Below are 21856 nucleotides of genomic sequence, written 5' to 3'. Positions count from 1 at the left end.
GAGGAAGGTACTTCTATGTAATAAAACCAAAGAGTTTGGATGCATTTATTTACCACCTCTGCTTTGAGAAGCACTGCAGAGTACTGAAAGAAGCACATAAGAGCTGCTTTTGCCACGTGGAGGCTGAGCACACTGGGTTCACCACATTTTGCAACAATGTGGTATTCTGCCAACTAAAATTAGAGAAAATGAAGGAAGCAAAAAGCAATAACAGAGTAAGCAACTCCAGCTTGCAAAAACACGATAGTTTCTTTTGCAAGAAGTTTCAGATTTTTCAGATGATGGACCACTCGGTGGCTAACCCAGCAAGCAATCCAACAGCTAACCAGTGTAGCAGGGCCTTGGCAAATGAATGCTATTGGGTGCTTCTATCAAAAAAATACGCTTGCTTTGCAAAATGTCTGATTCAAGTACATCAGCAACCAAAACGCGTATGGATTTTTACTGAAAGGAAAAACTCCCCATTTGAGGATAGACAAGTCCACAAGGAATTAAGTCTAATTTCAGAATAGAAAATATGAATTCTGTAAATCCAAATTTACAGAAAACAAAAAGGAACTGCAAAGGGTTTTGAAAGGTTTATAAGCTTCCTTTCCAGGTTCCTAGTCTACACTTAAAAATATAGGAAACTTTTGTATTTAAAAATAATTCAGTCTTTACAAGACAGCTTTTCTACGTGAGTGCCATTACTTCCAGGCCACTACCTCCCAGATATAAAATACAGCTAAGTTTAGGTCACCATGTACAACAGACATTTAAAATTTATTAACTTCTTTGTACTCAATTTAACTTCTTTCAGGGGAGTTAAAATAAAGATGCACAAAGCTGAGCTGTTATTTTGGATTAATTTCTTCCACCACAGTTTCTGGGAAACTACACCTACCACCCAGTTTTCATCATATTAATATTTTCCTGCCTCAGTATTTTCTGATTTTTTGTGTAGGACAAACATTGGGATGACAACTAGATGAATAAGTTTTTGATCCCAGACCACTAAGTTTTCCTTGTGCCAAAGCATTCTTTTAAATCAATACCTTTTGAAATAATAAAAATGAGGCAGGACGAGGCCTTCTTTGGTAATCTGCTCTAATAATTTCATAGAATCATAGAGTGGTTTGGGTTGGAAGGGACTTCTAAGATCATCTAGATCCAACCACCCTGCTGTAGGCAGGGACACCTCCCACTAGATCAGGGAGACCATTTATCATTCTCGATACTAAAAGATGATCTACTAGGAGCTATCAACTTTAATGTCCAGACAGTGGTCTCATTTAATTACGTCCAGTGCATCATTTCGGCCTCATTAGTAAAAGCGTATGAATTTAAATGCTGTTAGTAAGTTTTAGGCTCAAAACAGTAAGTGTTAAACATTTTTTCTTATAAAAATTAACAGAAAGACTTTGAGAAATTGCAGTGGAGCCAGATACATTTCAGACTCTGACAAAATCTTGTCAACCTGTAAGCCCTTCTGCAGACTGGCAATGATCACATTTCAAATGTGGCAAGACGAATTCAAAGATAAAGCCTCCATAAGGCTTTTAGGGTTCTGTTTCCATCATTTTGATTGCTCTAATGAAAATACAGGTCAATGTTTCTCACTGAAAATATTTAAATGTTTCATTACTTGAAGCTCACCAAAACATCAATCACTTTCCATGACAGAAATCAACAGGAGCTGACTTCCATCGGTACCCATCTGTCAATACTGTACTGACTTAAGACCTAAATGAAAGCCTTCCTGGTTACTGGTCTCTGACCCCAAAATATCTACACGCATTAGCAGGCAGAATTTACAAATAAGGCTAATCTAACATGCTTCCTCCTTAATGAAATACATGTTTCAGCAACTCAAAGAGTGTAGCAGCACCTGAGCAGCTGCCCAGCTTCATTTGATAAAGTTCAGGGATATATTTCCCTCGTCACAGAATGGTGTTTTGCTTCCCTAAGAAATATTTGGGATAGTCTGCCTGTGGGGATCCTTCAGTTTCCACATTTGGATTCAAGTCAGCTCTCTTCACGGTCATGAGAGAAAGAAGTTCCTCTATTCTCACTAGCAGAATCCCTATGATAGCCACAGCTTTTTTCTTACAGACAGGACCAACTGAGATCAATTTCTAGAGAGCCATTGAATCCATTTTAATGGAAAGAGCTGTGAAGCCTTAGCCATCAGACCCAGTAATCTTCAACCAGTTAGAACGACAACTGCACCAGTCTTGCTCCTACACAGAGAATAGCATCTTGCTATGGAAATAAAAAACAGCCAAAAAGTGACTGTTGATCTGAAGCCTGACAGCATTAAGTGTGCATAAACCACACTTACAAGTGTTCTGCTGAATCCACATCCAGGTGCTTCTCTTTTCCATTGGGTATACTGTGGTCGATGACTATTGTTTCAGTGTTCGCTAAACAAAATCCATTTGATCGCATGATTTCTGTCAGAAGAATAAAGAGAAACAAGATGAGAATCCAAGAAACAGAAAGCTGGAAGTAACTGCACATCATACATAGTTGACATGATTGTGAAAAGGGATGTGCATATAACATTGAACATCGGTACAGGAAAGCAGAAAAAGAGTTTGTTCCACAGCTTCTTACACCTACAGATTGCCAGTGCTTAAGCAATCCTATTCGCATAATCAATTCCTGATACAGAGCATCTGAAGCAAGGCCTGGTTTCAGTCCAATAATGCCAGTGGCAAAATAGGCATCACTTTTAGCAGAATGGGAGCCCATCCGTATAGTTGCAATCTACCATTTCTCATAATTGTGTTTTTCCTGGACAGATTTCCAAGGCTTAAACAAGTTAAGCAGGGGAAAAAAAGAAAAAAAAGAAAAAACAAGCAAAAAAAAAGCCCATAACAGGAGAAAGGAAATAAAAAGTTACATTCCAAATTATCTGAGCAATCATAATTAAGTTATGTAAAACAATACTGTCTTCTATGCTGCCCCCAATTCTACTTGTTTGTCATTGTGTAACAAGTCTCCAATCCAGAAAGGCTAAACTTACATCTAATTCCACTCACTAACTACCAGGGAAAGTGTTTAAAACTAAAGAGCAGTATTTGTTGTGAATGAGAAGTTTAACCATATTCGTATTATATAGAAAGGCAAACTAGGCAAGTCACAAGGACTTTTTCTAATCATACAATGTCAGATGATGCCAACACAACAGGAATGTACTTCTCTAAAGAGTGGGAAAGGAGAATAGAGAGAGGAAGGAGGTAATTTTTAAGTGTACATCTGCATATTACTGCATAAAAGCCAAGCTAGAATTCACTTTCATAGTTTTCTGAAGAAAGTCTGTACTGTGTTGCAACCTGCTTCAGCAGAATATGTTTGGGGGTGCTAAGACATAGAAAACCAACACATTCACACTTCAGCCAAGACTCATATTAAGCCAGCATTGTGCTGCAGAATACAATTTAAACCATAAATTCAAATTCAGCTTCCATCAAAGAGGAGGAGCTTTCTCTCTTCCCCATCACTCATCACTCTGAACAGGCCCACACAATGGGCAGTTTGTTTTTTTCAGAGCGCACAGAATTTGTTGATCTATTTTTCTGAGCCTGCAAGGCATGCAGAAAGCTGCACTATGACCAAAAAGAATGCCACAATTTTTCCTACTGTCCTTGCCATGACCTAAAAATTACAGCATTTTATTGCAGTTCAAACCGCTTTGTTAACATTTACTGCCACCTACTGACAGCACCGACAGACTCCAAAACCATTCCCAGTGTGCAATATTCAGATGAGGCAAATATCATTTCATCATCAGATTGCCACCTAAGTTCTAAAAATTTATTTTTGGCAACCAGTTAGATGATGAAACAGACTACCACATGGTGCTTCTGAATAGCTGCATAAGCCTTCCTCCGTTCTTCCTCCAATTAATTAGGTATGACTCAGCTACTAAAATCAATTTAGTTCACTTAAAATAAAAACATGTTATTGTTCTGCTAACATGGGGGTGACTACGTTGAAAAATAGCGTTTTGTAGCTGAAAATTTGCTCTCCCAAACTGTGTGATTGTGCTCTTTGTATCTGTTGTAATTTCCACAGAAATAAGTAGGAGACGCTACTTTCAGAGTCACGTATGTACTGCTGGATCCCTCCTTTCATAATAGGCAGGTGCAAGGACTCACTTTGCAGCCCCTGCTCTCACAGGGCAGCAATATATTTCGGACAGAAAACAGTGAATATGTTCTCAGGGTTCTGTACTGAAAACATTTCCATGTGCTCAGAAGAAAAGCATGTAAACCACATCCAACCTGTGGAGGATGACAAATGCCAGGAAACACACACATGAGAAATTTCACCTTTGATTTCTACATCAACTCAGCACATCATCCAAAGCTCCCTACTCACAAGAGGAACATTAAACACACTTGCTGGCTCCTACCTCCTGGGCTCAAGGAGCCAGACCTGCACCATCCTCTTTGCAGTACAGCTCCTGGGGCGCTGCTTGATGAGCACTATCCTGTGCTGCACTGCAGCCTCTGCTCAGGGGCTCAATGAGAAAGCACCAGACTGGCTGGCAAGACCACTTTTTTTTGCCTAGGCACTGTGTTAGGCAGTATGTTTCAAAATAGTTATTGGTGGGCTCCTAAGCAATTTACCATTTAATTAAAAGAATATTTAACCCATGACTAATTTGCTTAGTACCAGAGCTCAGGACCAGAAACAAAAATAGAAATCTACCCTGTTCATGAGATCAATCCTTAAGACACACTGTCTACATCTTTAGCATGTTGACACGCTGCCTAGTCATTAAGCTAAGTACTGTTAGTACCTATGAAAGCAGATATATTTCATCCTAAAGATCTTATGCACCTTGGAGAACTATGTGGTATTTCACTCTTACTTCATTCACCAAAATAAGCCCTTTTGGTGACACTAAAACTGCCACCTCTTTGGATAGTTCACAGACTGCAAGCTCCTAAGGAGAAATCTGCAGTTCCCATTAAGCTCAAAGGAAACTTTTCAATAGAGAAATACAAATCTGTACACACCAAATGTCCTTACTCCTTTTAACAACAGACAGTAGCAGATTCAGTGGGGGTGGGCTGAAAGGATGGGTGAGTATAGAATGATACTGCTCTCCAGTTTACCTTCCAGCAGGCTGTGGTTTAGAAACTTGCTACTGTCTCCATCTGTGACAGGTCTCAATGTACTCTTCATCCATTTGCTTGCTTAATTCCTTTTTGAAGTCATTCATACTTTCAGTTCCATGATATCTTATGACAATGACTTCACTCCCTAGCCAAGCTCTGGATGAAAACAGCAGAATATTTAGCCTTTATTTTGTTTGTTTATAGCCTATTATCTGCCAGCTTTACTGGATAATTGATGTTACTGTTTGGTGAGAAGTACATGATAACTAAACCTTCTCTCATTCAGTTTTGTAGGCTTCCATCATAACCCTACTGTTATCTCTTTTCAAAGATTCAGTGTAGTTCTTTGACCTTTTTCTTGGAGAAGCTGTTCAATGACTATAAACCCTATACTTTATTTGTGTGTTTTAAGATTTAATTATTTCCTGTCCGAGGTAGAGAGACCAAAATTGCGCACACTGTGTTCAAGGTGCAATGCTTCTCCTTCCTTCTTTCCTAACAGTATTTAATATTCTCACGACTGCTTTTGCTATTTGCTTGGAGAAAGAACAAAGAGAACAACAAATTATTTAGATGACTGTTAGAAGCAAACAACTCTTACCTGATATTTTAACTGGACTTTGAAAGCTTGGTTGAATTTTATGGACATTGTCATTCTTTAGAACTTGGTCCAAAGGAGATCTCTCAAAGAATGTGAGGACTACTTCAGATCTTGAATACTTAAAAAGAGAAAAAGAAAGAGACATCCATTTCTATTACCAACACTTTGCTTTGTTTCTCTCCACCCTTTACATCACTTCCTAGTACAACAGAAAGACTTATTACAAGCAACTGCCTGGAGACATCATTACATAGTTCTGACACTCAGCACTTCTCCAAGATATTCAGTGAATTGTTGCTTCTTTTACATTTTGGCACAAGCCACCACTTCCTAATCTGCATGCAAGTGTGTGTCACCATCAAGGCAGAGTCAAGCTGGGCTAAGTGTGGAACTTGGCTTACTCACCTTCCATGGCATGTTTATTATAGTCTTCAGAAGCTTTTCCACTTCATTAAGTCTGGCTTCTATATCATGGGCTTCTTTTATTGTGATGAGCCCTAGAAACAAAGTAAACAGACTGTGGGCATAGGCTTCGTACACATTTTCATGTGTACACACACTTAAGCAGCCAGAAGCACCAGCTCATGAAGATGTGGAAAGAACTCAAATATTGTGCCTTCCAGAAATAAGACTTCTAACCCACACTGATGATAAAATATGTACCCAAACAAAGGTGGGTGTAGTTACACAGTCTCAGGCCTGACACAAGTTCAGCTGTTTATGATCACGTTTAGGAGCTGCAAGACAAGCAGAAGTAGAACCACCTACACCCTCACCCAGTTTTGCTACACAGTATTGCCAGCAACAATAATCAAAATGCTGTTTGCTGCTTCCCAGAACCATGATTCATCCTTTTTCTGTCAATAAAAAGCAGAAGAAAACCTAAGAACGCCAAAAAACACAACCCACAGATCAGATGAAAAGGCAAAACACAAACTAAACAAAAGGCTTCGAGAGCAGACATGTAAATCCCAATGACAAGTCCACAGATTTCTCAGTACCACATTCTTCAAGTGCAAAACAACTGTTCGGATTTTTGATTTTTTTAATTACAGAATTATCACAGAGCTGCAGAAAAGACTGACATGGAAATTTTGTGTTCTGTTGTCCAGAATGATGCATTACAATGCTTCTAATTTTGAATTGCTCGATAGGGTGATTTTCAAGTGTAATACCATATTCCATATATATATTCTGCAGGGTGTCCATAGCTTCCCTCTCTCCTAGCAGGGCCAGGGAAATCTAGCACAGGTCATATGCACGTACAGGTGTATGATGTGAAGCAAACCCCAGTATCTGACATCTCTCTAACAGCCCCATTATTTCTGGTGTTGCAACTGCACTTGTTCTAATCCAACCATTGATTTGCCTCTATATGTGTGCAGTTTTTCCAGTGCATAAGATACACGTGTGAACTGAAATACCTAAGAGACTACTAAAGTCTACAAGATTCACTAGTTAAAACAAATAAATGCATAAATAAGATGAGTGAAAGTTGGAGCAGAAAAAGACCTGATAAACCAAAACCATCTACACAAAAATTAAAACAATGAAAAAAAGAAAAAACAAGCCAAAAGTAGACATCTGCAAAGCAGTCTGTGAGAAGTCACCTCAATGTACTAAAATGCTAAGCACTAAACTTGTCTAAGTGCAATCTCTATTTAAAAGACAGAGGTACAGAAAGAGCTGTCAAACCCGCACAGTCTGGGGCCAACATTCATGGGATGTTTCTGCCTGCATCAGCCCAAGTTGAGTTACTGGTGTGATGTGACCACATACAAACTTTCCTGACAAAAGCATGACTTTGGAGCTGCCAGCTCTCCTCAAATTACAGACCCAAATAAAACGAGACTGTCTCTGGAGCAGCCAGGCTTACTTGACGGTTGTCACACAAAATAATAAGCCTTTCTACTGCTCGACATCCCTCATTTTGCATTTATTCCTTTATGTGAGCTTCACTGCCACCTCTTTGGCACAGCGTGCTCCCTCCTCTGACAGTAGAAACAGGCCTAGAAGCACAGCAGCGTATCCTGATCTGGCTGGTGTGCACCACAGTCAAGTAGCTTCGCATGGAGACTCTCTGAAAGGCTGTAAACATGAATTAACTCATCCACAGGATCCATAGGTTGTGTGTTAGCTGGGTGGTGCTTGATGCCTCAGCCCTGACCTGCAGATCAGCACACTTCATCTTCCTAACTGCTGGGTGCATGCAGGCCTGGGTGGCTCCACGTTGCCCCATCTGCAAGTATGTGCCTGTCCCACATCTGATGGAAAAGAAAAAAATCCACCTCAGCAACAACAGTGTGCAGTGTACTCTGAGGGAAAGCAGCCAAGCAGTTGGGATTTTCTCTCATTAGTAATCAAGACAGGCATCTGCAGCTCTGCGCAGCCTTGCTAAGCCTCAGTGAGAGAAGCCAGGACAGCCAACAGCCCGCAGTACCTCCACAGCTCACCCCAGGGGAGGCTTCACAGCTCCCTGCCTTCACCACGAAATCCAGCCCCACATACTTCTCGCCTGGGCTGCTGCAGAGGCACCCGGCACACAAACCCACCGGGAAACTGGCATGGAACGTTCCAACATCTAACACAGTAACCACTGTTTCCTACTGAAGCTTTTACTGATATCAAAACCAAAAGGCAGACAGCGTAGGAAGGAGAGTAGGTGACACATCAGCGGGTCAGATGCCTATATACATGCTGAATGGCTGTGGATGTGCAGCTCTGGGGTGCAAAGCTGCTGACCCACTGTGGTCGGTTGCAGGGAACTGAGCTTGCTGGGGAGCGGCCTTCCTGTGTGGCAGCCCAAGCATACAGAAACCACCTGACTGTCCATATATATGCTGAGCCCTGTAATTTCTTCTGCACGAGCTACAGAGATTGCAAGGCTTTCATTTATCGTCAGTCTAAAAGGCTCTGTTTTTAAGAGTTAGCAGATGTGCCAGCGGTTTTCAACTCATCATGGGCTGTGATCCCACATCCCGAGGGACTGCTAACAGCCCAACATCTGCACTGCCCTCAGCCAGATGCCAATGCACAGGCACTGGGAGGAGTGGAGCCTGGTCCCTCCCCTCACTTCCTTCCAGCCCTCCTGACTGCTTGCTGTCACAAGCCCCAACACAAATGTGCCACGATGTCCTGATACCCAGCATGACTGGGCTGGCTGTTCATACATTGGCCACGTATGCAGTATGGCAGCCTACTCGTCATGAGGGGAGTGGAGGAGTGGATGGGCAGTGCTGATCTCTGCTCACTGCTGACAGTGACAGGACCTGAGAGAACGGCATGAGGCTCCATCAGGGGAGGGTCAGGCCCTGGAACAGCCTCCCCATGGAAGTAAACTGCTGGAGTTCAAGGAGCACTAGGGCAATGCTCTCAGAAATATGGTTTGAATGTTGGGTGGTCCTTTGTGGAGCCAGGAGTTGGATTTGCTGATCCTTATGGGTCTCTTCCAACTCAGGATATTCTGTGACTCTATGATCTGTATGGCAGCCACAGAGTATCCTGAAGCCTCTGTTTCTGTCTCTGCTCACAGAGCAAAAGTGTGTGCCTATCTTTTCATCTTTCTGAGTCCCTTTCTTCAGACAGCTCACCCTAAAATAAAAGAGAAGACACTAACAAAGCAGCCAGTAGCCCAGAACCAGTTATGCTTTCTTCCACTTGTTCAGTATGCCACAGAGCTGTGCTCAAAGCTGGGAAATCTCTCAGTGAGGTCATGGTGAAATGCTGTTCTCATGCCTTTCCCTCTGCCCTGACTGCTGGCTGACTGCTAATTGAAAACATGTGCAAACTCCTCCCAGGAAAACTTTGCTCTCTGTCTTGTTACCCGTACTGTGCTTAGACAATTAACTATCATTTCAAGTGATTTAAATACTATAAACACCTGTGTTTATAGGGCTTGAGGTAAATGGGAGCCTTGCTGGCTCCATTTTCTTTATTTATTTTACTACAAAGCCATCTGCCAAATACGAGAAATCCCTAGGATTTTTTTTCACCCTGCTCACAAGAGAGCCCACATGCTGGGTCAAGGGAGGGACAATAGAGGCACATCGTGTGACCAAGAGTGGCACTTGCCCATACCTGGGATGTTCGTTTTCAGCAGTGTTCTGCTGTGTGCACAGCCCCTGCAACCAGTGACCTAATTTTAGGGGAGGAGAGCTCCCCTTTACATCTTCCCTGACCAAGAGCCCCAAGCAGAGTTCTTAAGACTGGATGAACAGGATTTGCCCACAATTTGAGACCGTGCAGACATAGTAACTTCACACATAGCAACACATCTGTGGAAAAACACAGCACAAACAGCAGCATGGGCCTACAGCATCTTTTCCTGCTATGGGACCCTGGTGCCAGAGCAGCTGCAGGAGCCTTGCAGATCAGGCAAGCAGCTGTGTCCCTGGCACGCTCGGCCATGGTGTGGGAGAGAGGCCCAGAGCTGAGAAGAAACAGGAAACGAGCTCAGCAGATGAGGAGCATGGCCTGGGAGCCAGTTAGTGATGTCAGCATCCAGCCTTGACAGCCTGTCCTATTGCTGCCCTATGAGCCACCAAGTCTGAGTCTGCAGCTAGTGACATGCTGACAACCAGTTCTGACACACCACACAGCTTGTAATGAGACTGTGACGTGGCCCTGATGGCTGATGCCCTCAATGATGAACTTGTCTCAGGAGTCCTTTAGGGCCTTCCAAGGAAGAGCGAATCCATCCCTAAATCAAGTATGTGTCATAAATCACTCCTTGGTGATGACTCAAAATCATCTGTTTTTCTAGAGAGGTGTTGCTATGTACAAACTCTGCTATGTGTGCATGACCTCAAACTGTGGGCAAACCCTGTTTCTCCAGTCTGAAGGACTCCCCTTGAGGCTTTTGGTCAGGAGAAGAATGAAGAATAACCAAGAGATCTCCTGCTTTCTCCAAATTATTTACAGAATCATAGAACCATAGAATCATTAAGGTTGGAAAAGACCACTATGATCATCTAGTCCAACCATCCACCTACCACCAACATTGCCCACTAAAAACTTCAGCAAGTATAGGTGACTGAGCAAGAACAGAAGTCAAACAAAAGGGTACTTTTGAAGATATGTGCAAGATGAAATAGTGATGCTATTAATACTATGTATTACAGTATATACTTAAAGATTAAAATATTGCATTGAGCTCTGCTCACCTAATCTTCTTCCCAGCCCCTGTGAGGAAGATGGCAAAGAAGATATCAAAGTGAAAAAAGAAATAGCAGAGAAATACATGCAGAAATCTCAGTGTGTTTTGCTGACTCTCCGCTGCAATGAAGATTTACGGCCTATAGATTCTTATCTTGAACCCATCCTTATCTCTTCGCACAAGTCCGTGACTGGCAATTATGGATTACAGATCTTTAAGGAAGACATCTAAGCTGTCTTGCACAGATGACCCTCCTGACCAGACTGTATGGCTTCAACAGGAGATATGCCTCTTTTCCCCACTTGCAGTATTAATTAATACAACAGTGCTCAATCTTTTATATCTTTATTTTTTCTTTCCCTCTTTTATATCATTACTTCTTCTTTCCCTCAGATATGTTCAAACTCTTGTGTATGTGCAAATAAAGCCACGTTCCAGGATGAAGATAGAGCAAGAAGGTCCCAGCCACAAGGAGGTATATGCTATCACAAAATGATGTACAATGGAAGGGACTTCAGCTGGTCCAATCCTCCATCCAAAGGAGGGTCAGAGCAAGTTACTGAGAGCCATGTTCAGTTGACTTCTGGATATATAAATGCTGCTAGAAGGACAAAGCAATATTTAGAGGCAAAAAAAAAAAAAAAAAAATCCACCAGAAAAAAAAACCAAAAAAAAACAAGATGGGAAAGATTGCTTCACACTACATTTCTTCAATAATTCTGCAGAAATAACACCACAGGAGTCCATTCAGTCCAAAGATGTGCTAAGATCCAGAGAAGGGCAGATAATTAGAGGCAATGAGGGATACCGGAGCTCCAATTACAAAAGACCAGGATACCACTTTTTTCTTCTCTATAGGTGATTTATACTGTCTTCTAGGGCATCTGATTCTCATCACATGGAATAAAATCCCAGACCTGTGTCTGTGGTTTTAGTCAGGCAGCACTTGTAGCTCCTTGCTGATGCCTCTTTCTTAATTTTACTGATCTCATCTCTCGGGGAAGATGCATTTGCCCCTTCCCACACAAGAAAATCCATCCACCTCATGCATATGACAAGCCACTGCAGTCCCTGAAGCTGTTACAAAGGGTGTGCTATTCATGCAGTATCACTGACATGGTACACTTTGGTGACAATGCTTGGGGAGCAGAGAAAAAGGTACGATAGAGTTGAAAAGAGAGATGCAGGAGGATAGATGTTTGGACTTTGAAGATATTGAAATCAATCTGTGTCTAACAGAAAGACAGAGAGTTTTCACAATCTTGAATGCTCTTAGCTCTAGCACAAGCCACTGCTTCCTTGACAGATCACACAGAGCAGATGTAAAAACACGGATGGCACAAAGTAAGCTCAAACTGTCCCAATGACATCACCCAGAACAGGGACTGTGGCCGTGGCCATCTGAGGGCCCTGGCACACTTCTCAGTTAAAGCTAAGCAGCCCAGACATCCAGCTGCTAGGCTTTTCATGCAGGATTGAGAGATGGGGAAACGGCACCTCCCAGTGACAGACCTCAGCAGATAGCCCTTCCCCACTGAGCTCCCGTCTTGATGCCTGATGAGCCACAAGAAACGAGATGTCAAGGAAGCACAAGATAAAAGTGAGCCAAGCAGTCAATGCCTAATGAAAAATGCAAGCTCCTACAGCCACTTTCAGTGCTGGTTTCTTATCAGGTGAGACCTGTCATCAGAAAACAACCTCATTTCCATTCCTCCCCACCGAAATCCCCCCATACACATACTGCCTCAGTCCACCACAAAAAGGCAACTTGTGCCCAGCTTTATAACAACATGGCAAGCTTCATTTATCTCCAGCATTACTGATGAACCATGAAATTCAGCTAATAAAAAAACCAACCCCAGAAGCCCCAAACTCAATTTCAGTCTTACAGCACTGCTAGAGTCTGATAACCGAGAGCAGCATCCTTTGTCAGCCAGACAGACGCTCTGAGCGAGCCCCACTAATGAACTGTTGACAATGTCAACAATGGGAAGAGCACAATAGATGCAGTGTATTTATCTGCATTGTCACAGCACCCAAACAGCTGCTGTCTGTGGAAAGCACTATGCTGCTTCTGTGGAGTTCCCTCTCTGCATAAATCACGCTCCCAGATGGCCCTGTAAACAACAACAGTGTAATGCAGCATATAGAAAACTGTAAGCTATGAATACAGCGTTCGTAGCAAAATGTGCAGGAAAACATAACGTTCCCAGACGGCTCTTCAGGAACTCTGCTCTGCACAAGGCCTTTAGGCTGCAGCCCTGCAGGATTTCCCAAGCACTTCCTGGCACATGTCTTCCTGGTGATGCAGGAAAGAGACGGAGCTCAGCATCGGCCACCAGGAAGGGCTGCCCAGAGGCTGCTGCAGGAGAGGGGAGAGTTGCTCTGTGCTATGAGCATGCTGCACACAAAGCTTCCATTGGAAATCTCCTCTGCGGCTGGACAGCTTTTATGGTTGGACAAAGGTTGCGCGCCAGCATGGCAGATGATAAGAGAAAAGCTCTGGGGAGCCACAGGTAAACCCTGGTGGCAATAATCAGGCGAGGGAAGCCTGAAAGGGAAGAGAACCGAAAGGCCTGGTGCTGTCAGGAGTTGGACTCGATGATCCTTATGGGTCCTTTCCAACTTGGGATATTCTGTGATTCTGTAATTCTGTATTCTATGCCTGCACTGAGGTTGGGGCCAGATGTATGACTGCACTGAAGCTCCATCAGGCCTTAGGATATATCTTCTCCAAGAATCCCCAGAAGTAATATTTAGAGAAAACAGAAGGTTAGAAAAAAAGAGTTCTTTCCCAGATTAATACTTCACTTCCAGCATCTATTGGGTCTATTGTAACTACTGCAAAATCACTGATTTTGACTCAGCTTCCAGGTCCACAAGGCTGTCTTTCTCATAAAGAAATTTAAATACAAAAGCAGTTCACTCTGCATACAGAAACAGACCAGTGGCATTAAGAGTGAACCAGCCCATGCTTTTCTGTGATCTTCTTTCCTGCACTTGCCTGGAGGAAGGGAAGGGCACATTTCAGACACAAATCAGATACCAGCAGTGAATCATACTCAGTCACACTGCAGGTAGGCACTTACCAGGCCCTGTTTACTGGCTCCCCAGTAGGATGCCTCAAGTTGGCCCTCCACATCACAACGCACTCCAGATGCATGCATGGAGTGCACTTTGCCACATGGTGTTGTCAATTCTTAAAGGTGTGTCACAACCCCTAGGGCCTCCTCCTCCCTCCTACCAAAGGATGGATAAGGCAACAGCAGGTGCAGAATGTCATACCTCCCATCCCATCCTCTGCAAACACCCACACATCCAAGGAACAGGAGTGACTGCACAATGGTAATAACCGGCTCCTGCTGATACTGCTGACATTTAAAAAATAATCACCTTTCTTTGTAAAGAAGTTAGAAAGGTGAAAAAGCTCAGCCTTGCACTCCTCATATCCCTCACACACAGCATACTGTGGCCTCACCCAGCCGTAGGATAATCCTGGCTCTTTTAATGCTCCTTAAGCAAATCTGTAGGAGTATTGGACTCCTTCAATGCAATGCAAGTTTGGTTTGCAACATTTTACCACTTCCTCCAGATAAAAGGCACAGCTAATATTCAGATTCCTTCATAAAGATAAACACACACATAAGCACATTTCTTATGCATATACATGATGTCTGTATGCATAAGATGTATATATGAAAATATACACACAGATGTATATGACTGAGTGCTCAGGCACAAGACTGTGCTTTCACCAGGTGTTTTTGCTGAGTTAAATATACTGAGCTTTGGACCTCTGCCTTCAAACAGAACATGAAGAACCCATGCATACGCCAGAGGTTTTTCTAAGGGCCACCTATGCATCATACAGTGTGCGCTCACAGCCAGGTATCGCTGGCATCAGCATCACTTAGCCAAATGGGACTCTTATTCAGGTTCAGTATTAAGAATTCTCCTCAGAAAGAGTGGTGAGGCACAGGAATGGGCTGCTCAGGGAGGTGGTAGAGTCATCATCCCTGGAAGGAAAGAGTAGATGCAGTACTTTGGGACATGGGTCAGTGGGTGATAATGGTGGCACATGGACAGTTGGATTGGATGATCTTAGAGGCCTTTTCCAACCTTAATGATTCTACAGTTCTATGATTCCGTGTCCCAGCATCATGAACTTACACATGCTTTGGGCAGTCACTTTAGAGCACAAGCACACTCAGCAAAGTCATTTTCTTCAGCACAGGAGCAGCTTCATTTCAAGGAGTATTATTGAAATTGTGAAGCATGCGGCGACTGCTGAGAAGCCACTCCTGACTGTACTCTGTCTCTGCTGCAGAGTGAACCCCCACCTCCTCTCCAGGCTGAATAGATTACCATCTGCTTCTATTAGCTTCCCATTTTTCAAATCCTGGACTGATGCTTTGCTCACTGTAGATTCTACAGGGGTCTGCTCCCTAGGGAAAGATGGGTGAAGGTTGCCGGTTCCGAGTCTTAGGGAAGAATCGAAAATGCTTCCTCTTGCAAAATAATTTGCAAAAGCAAAGTTTGGAGGCACTTAAGAGAGGCGAGAAGGGCTGCTGGCCGCCTCGGCAGGGGACGAGCGGGGACTGAACCCCGCTCCGCCGCCCCCAACCCCGGCCGCCTGCAGAGGGCAGCCGGCACCGCCGCGCCGCCGGGGCGATGCCGCCGCCTCGAGATGCGCCGGGACCCGGCACGGAGCGGGGTCCGCTTTGCCCCATTCAATCCCCGGTGCGCGGGATGCCGCAGCCCCCGGATGGCGAGAGACGAGACTCGGGGGAAGGCTTCTCCAGCTTCTCCCCGAAGAAAGCGCACATCGGATACCGGCTTCTCCCCGCTCCCGTTCAGCCGAACTACCCGGACAGCTGGGGAGACTGGAAAAGCGCACATCGATCTACGAGATAGATGCTCCGTGCCGCGCGACACGCTTGATATAATTCAGAGCAAAAAGCAGCGCTGTCATCGAAAATATCCCCCAAACGTCAAACGCATTAAAAGCGGCCCGAGAGCGGCCCCAACCCTCCCGAGCGTGGTTCGCACCCCCGGGCTGCGTCACCTCCTTCGGAAACCAAAAGGCAGAAGGAGCGCGGCGCTGACTGCTCTGCAATCCTGGCTTCGCAGAAAGTTATGCGAGGAATTGCGCTCGCTCCACACTCGCTCCGACCACTGCCAAGCGACGCAGCGTCTTTTTTCTTTCTTTCCCCCCCCCCCCCCCAGTCCCCGTGGCAAACAACACGCCGACACGCGGGGGCTGTCCGCCGCAGCCCTTCTCCCGCAGCCCCACCGGCCCTCCCCGGAGGCACAGAGGGGCAGGGACCTAACGCCCGCAGAATCCATAATAATAACAAAAACGGCGCAGTGCGAACCAACGGCCCGGGAGGAGTTTCCGACCGCGAAAGGCCGCCTCCCTGTCGCGCCCCGTCCCGACCCGTCCCGCCGCTCGCCCCCTGCCCGCCCCGGGGACGCCCGCCCGCCCCGCCCGGGGAAGGCAGCGGGGAAGAGGCGAAGCCGTGCCCGGACCTTGGAGCAAAGGGGAGCGGGAGAGCTCGGGCCGGTCTTCGGGGAAGGAGTCGAGGAGGCGCTTGAAGAGGCGGCCCAGGTCGGAGTAGCTGCGGTGCAGGTAGAGGATGTTGCGGTCCGACCACTCGGTGCGGATCTCGTAGAACTCCTCTTCGTCGCCCCGCCGGCTGATGATGAGTCGCCGGATGCCGTTCACCCAGCAGCCCCGCACGTACATGTTCACCAGCGAAGTGCCTTCGAACACGGCCGAGGCCATCCCGCCGCCGGCGGAGGGCGAAGCGAAGCGCCCCGCCCGCCGCCGCCGAGTTAAGGGGAGGAGGAGGAAAAGGAGGAGGAGGAGGAGGAGGAGGACGGGGGGTGCCACCCGGCGCACCCCCCGGGGCGGGGGAGCGGGACGGCCGGGCCCGGCCCCTTCTGCTCCCCCCCCTCCCCTCCTCCTGCGGGAGGGCTCAGCCCCGCGGGCGGGCGGCGAGTCGGGGGGGGCTGCGCCCCGCACCCCGGCCCCCCTCGGCCCTCCTCCCCGCCCGCCCCTCCGCCCGCTGCTCCGCGGATCCTCCTCTTCCTTCTTGGGACGGTTTCGCAGACGCCACAGACATGACGAGGAAATTTTTCCCCCTCCCAGTGACCCTAGAAGTTTTTCTTTTTTTTTAAATCATTTAAACTTCCAGCCCGGCCGCTGAGGAAGGAAGCGGGGGAATACGCAGCGCACACTGCCTCCGGTTGCTGCGCGCCTCGCTGTCAGCGCCCAGCACCGCCCCAAGGCAGCCCCAATGCCGGGGGGAGCGGGAAGGCGGCACCGCCGGGGGCAGGGAGTGCCGCGACACTGGGGTAAAGAGGGACAAAGAGAGGAAGCAGAGGGCTCGGGGCTTGCTCAGCCTCAAGATGCCCAGGGGCTGCAAATGTGTACGTGGATGACGGCGAAGCCAATGACAGCGTGTGGTGATGCGGGATGTGTCGCTCGGGATGGTGCCCCTCTGGGCTCCACTGGGAGCATCCCGTGGGAAAGGGGCTCAGAGCTTGAATTCCCGGCCTGCCATGACCCAGGGAAGGGAAGGCTATATCTTTATCAGTAACATCTTTATCAGTGACACAGATGATGGGATGGAGTGCCCCCTCAGCAAGTTTGTGGACAACATCAACCTGAGTAGTGCAGTTGGTACGACAGCAGCAAGAGATGCCATTCAAAGGGACCTGAAGAAGCTTGAAAGGTGGGCTCAAGTGAACATAATGAGTTTCTATAAGGCCAAGTGCAAGGTATTACACCTGGGTTGTGGCAATCCCAGATTCCACAGAGTGGAAGAAGAATTCATTGAGAGCAGCTCTGCCAAGAGGGACTTGGGGGTTTTGGCCGATGAACTTAATATGAGCCAGCAGTGTGAGCTTGCAGTGCGGAAGGCCAACGGTATCCTGGGCTGCATCAGAAGAGGGGTGGCCAGCAGGGAGGAGATTGTCCCCCTCTGCTCTGCCTTTGTGAAGCTCCATCCGGAGTACTGCGTCCAGGTCTGCAGCCCGTAGCACAAGAAAGACAGAGCTGTTGAAGTGGCTTCAGAGGAGGACCACAAAGATGATCAAAGGGCTGAAGCACTTCTCTTAAGATAGTTTGAGGGAGCTGGGTTTGTTCAGCCTGGGGAAGTGAAGGCTCTGAGGAGACCACAGTGCAGCCTTCCAGTATCTAAAGGGAGTTTATTAACAGGAATAGGACTGACTTTTTACATGGCTCTGAGGAGACCACAGTGCAGCCTTCCATTATCTAAAGGGAGTTTATTAACAGGAATAGGACTGACTTTTTACATGGTCTGATAGTGACAGGACAAGGGGGAACAGCTTTAAAGTAAAAAGGGAGATTTAGGGGAGATGCTAATAGGAAATTATTTACTCAGAGGGCAGTGAGGCAGTGGCACAGCTGCCTACAGAAGCTGTGGGTATCCCATCCCTGGAGGTGTTCAAGCCCAGGTTAGATGGGCCACTGGGCAGCTTGAGACGATGGGTGGCAACTCTCACAGCAGAGTGTTGGAACTGGGTGGACTTTGAGGCCCCTTCCAAACTAAGCCATTCTATGATTGTATGATTCCTGCGTGCAACATTTTTGGGGAGGTTGGAGATCATTTCCTCACACGACCTAATATCAAATTTAAGTTAATTCTGCTACCATGACACCCATGGTTCATGAGTCCAAGAATTCACATGGTAACAACGCAGGGGCTGTTTAGCCATTTGGAAGAATTGTTGGAAGCCAGAGATGAAAACACTGTTAAAGATATTGACCAATGAATGGCGTTTGGTCTTTATGGTAAAGCAATTCCAAACCTATAAGTGCAGTTATGTCCCACTCTCCCTATTTGAATACATAATTGCATATTTCCTTAACTTCTTCGTAATAAAATTGGTCTTACTTCCATTTGAAGCACAATCAGATGTAACAAATGCACTCAACGAAGCCCTACCAGGGGCACGCATGCACCTGGTTCCTGCAGCCTCACTCTGCAGCACCTGCAGCCATTTCTTTCATGAAACCTGAAGCTGTAAAATCAGGACTTGAGATATTGAAGCAGATGCTGGGGAGCTCAGAGTCCCCAGACTGCCCTCACTGTGGCTAGGCTGGGCCTTGAGCTGTCCTACAAAGCCTGACAAAGGGAGCAACCTGGGGCACAGGCTCTCCCTGTGTTCAGTGCAGTGCAGTGTGTGGCACAGGCCCACCCACTTCACCTTGGCTCACTACAAAAGGGTTCCCACAACCCCATTGGGCTTGACATCCCACATTCAGCAGATGTGGGCCGCTTGGAATATGCAGTGCAGCTTTGCAGGAAAGGAACCGCTGCAAACCTTTGTCCTACAGGAGGATCTTGACACAGTTTATTTTGTTTGGGATGGGCTTTTCTAAGCTCTCCTCTTGTTCCAGTACTAGGTGGTCTCTCCAGCCCTTTAGTGCTAAAACAACACAATATGAGAAAATAAAATGCCTTCTCTTCTGAGAGTTGCTGTGGAAACCTGAAATAACCACAGATCTGAAAGAAGAGAAACTAATAGGAAGAAAGCTGCAAAGCTTGTTGGAGTTCAAAATGCATCTGGACAACACTCTCAGGCATATGGTCTGATTTTTGGGTGGTCCTGTGCAGAGGCAGGAGTTGGACTCAAAGATCATTATGAGACTCTACGATTCTATGAAGACCGAGCCCCTTCTTAAAAAGATGTCAGCTTTGAGTTGCTTCTAACTATGCACATGGCTTCTGCTTGCTCTTATTGGCATTTTTTGCCTTTGCAATGGAATAAATGTTGCCGTCATCAGCCTGCCCACAAGCGTATGCAGCCCTGCAGACCTCCCAGCACCTCACAGAGCTCTGGCTGCAGCTGGGTTCAGCAGGGCTTTGGCTAGGAGTTCTCCACTTCTGCTGGGTAATGGCTCAAGCATGGAATGGCTGGTTCTGTTTTTCTCTTTCAGTCTGACAGGTGCTACCCTTCCAACTCTATTATCAGGCAAAAGCCTATCATGCTTGCACATGAAAAATGAGCTTGCAACAAATTTTTTCCTTCTAAAGAACTTGGAGTTGACCTAGTGATACCAGATCCTGATTGTTAAGAATATGAAAAGTAGACATATCCCTGTATTTGGTTCTCATCCCAGCTGGCAGGACACATACCTCTCACCATGTCCTCTCCCCTAGCTGCTATATGTAGCAGTATAATGCCAGCCTGCCGCTAAGCCTGGGCACAACTGCCCTTTGTGAAGGTTGGCTTAGTAATAACAGTCTGGGACTGCATGGCTCTGTTAAAGTTTCATTGCAAAATGCTCACACACAGGAAAGCAATGTTTGCATGGGAATAGCGGCGTGCTGAGAAGGAAGGCAGCCCTTGCAAGATTTTTTGCACCGTGGAAAATAAAATGGATGAGCAGTGAGGATGGGCAGTCACGAGGGACACGGACATCTTGCAGATGAAAGTATCTTTTATTATCAGCACCTTCTATTGTGCCTATACCAATTGTACCTGTCATGCACTTTTAAAAGTACATAGAGGGCATTCATTTGCATTTGACTAGTTTTCCATATGTATGCAGCATGGGCAGAGGCGCTGCGCAGCAGATGCTCTTTAGCAGAAAATGGGGAACACGTATTTGCCTTTTTTAAAAGAAAGGCTGTTATGGAGAGACATTTCATTCCTTTTTGCATGATGTGTTGGGTTGCTATTTTCCATATTTAAATTTGGAGACAGAAGTAATTAGTGGCAATTGCACCTGAGAGAATAAAGATGCTGGCTGAGTATGTGTTTTATCCCCTTGCCTTTTTGTGATCTGATTGTTTTACTGGAACCATATAATACCACGGGGATGCAAATATTCTCCTAAGCACTTATTATCTTCATTTCTACCTAGGAATTTTTCAGTCTTGCATTCAGTTTCACAAACCAGTAATCATTCATTTAAAATGCATGTAGAATACACACCACATGCTGCTCATCAGGCAAGGTGACCCTGGCCCTTTGAAGATTGATCTGGCTAAAAATTCACTCAAATCTTCAACTGATGCAGCAAAACTGCCTGAATGTGAGTGCCAAATCATGGGGTTTAAGAAGCCTAAGAGCAGGTAACTTCCTTCTTATGCTGCGAACTATTGCTAGAAACACAACTGAAGATGAATGAATCTGTGCTTCTAAACTCATGGTGTGCTGTGACATCTGCTAGCCCCGTCTTTTCAGGCTTCCTTATCCATACCGTGGTAATGTCAGGGATATTTGCCTCTCACATACAAACATGCTATGAAGACTTCTGAAAGCCATTCCCAGATGGCCTTCTGGGCTGCACGTGCACACTGCTAACTCACGTCCAACTTTTTTTGTCCCCGAGTCTTCCTCCGCAGGGCTGCTTTCAATGAGTTCTTTCCCAGACCATACACATGTCTGGGATTGCCCCAGCTCTCTTCCCTGTGCAAAGATGTGTACAGGTGTACAGGTTTGCCAGAAGATCTGGGTGAACACTGCAGCATGGTGGCATGCAGCTGGAAGAAGGAAGCAGAGGCAGAGAGGGAAGGTGTTTCCTTCATTTGACACTGCCACCAAAACCCATTCCTTTGGTACATCTGCTGGAAACAGTCTGAGAAGAGCAGGAGGAAGGATAACACCTTCTGGGAGGAAGAGGCTTTCTGGTTGTTCAAGTCTTCCCTTGCTCAAGGAGGCTGACTTTCTATATTCCTGTAAATAAGCAAAAATTGCACCCAGGCTCCTGACTCCATTAATAATTTCTCTTTCTAACAGGAACAAGCATTCAGGATTCAAACATTTCAGCAAGCTGCTTAACAACTTAAAGAGCAGGAACACTTCCCAGACCTGGAGTCACCAAAGACGTCTTGCCTGATGAATTTGTTAAATCATTCCTGCTATGAAAACATGGCCTGGCTTCTGAAGCAAAGGAAAAAGTCACATTTCCAGCCTCAGATCCGTGAGCAGGGGGGAATAGAGCCGATGCGA

The 21856-nt window shown here is 45.9% G+C and overlaps 1 protein-coding gene across 3 annotated transcripts in view; it reads right to left on the bottom strand.

Moving 5' to 3' along the window:
- PXDC1 (PX domain containing 1) overlaps nt 1-21856 on the bottom strand; it is a 191341-nt gene that overhangs the window by 80647 nt on the left and 88838 nt on the right. The window contains exons 1-4 of one of the 3 annotated variants that reach the window (XM_090136993.1): nt 16397-16856; nt 6118-6209; nt 5713-5830; nt 2321-2432 (exon numbers count right to left, since the gene is read on the bottom strand). In XM_090136993.1, the coding sequence (XP_089993119.1) occupies nt 2321-2432; nt 5713-5830; nt 6118-6209; nt 16397-16652 (578 nt within the window). In that variant the 5' untranslated portion in view covers nt 16653-16856. Of the gene's footprint in view, nt 1-2320; nt 2433-5712; nt 5831-6117; nt 6210-16396; nt 16857-21856 lie in introns of those variants that run through there. The other 2 variants (XM_031589302.2, XM_090136994.1) reach the window with 2 other exon arrangements.

The sequence above is a fragment of the Phasianus colchicus genome, chromosome 3 (assembly GCF_987193195.1).
Source record: "Phasianus colchicus chromosome 3, bPhaCol1.hap1.1, whole genome shotgun sequence".
Lineage (NCBI taxonomy): Eukaryota > Metazoa > Chordata > Aves > Galliformes > Phasianidae > Phasianus > Phasianus colchicus.
This window is presented reverse-complemented; position numbering and strand designations above follow the sequence as displayed.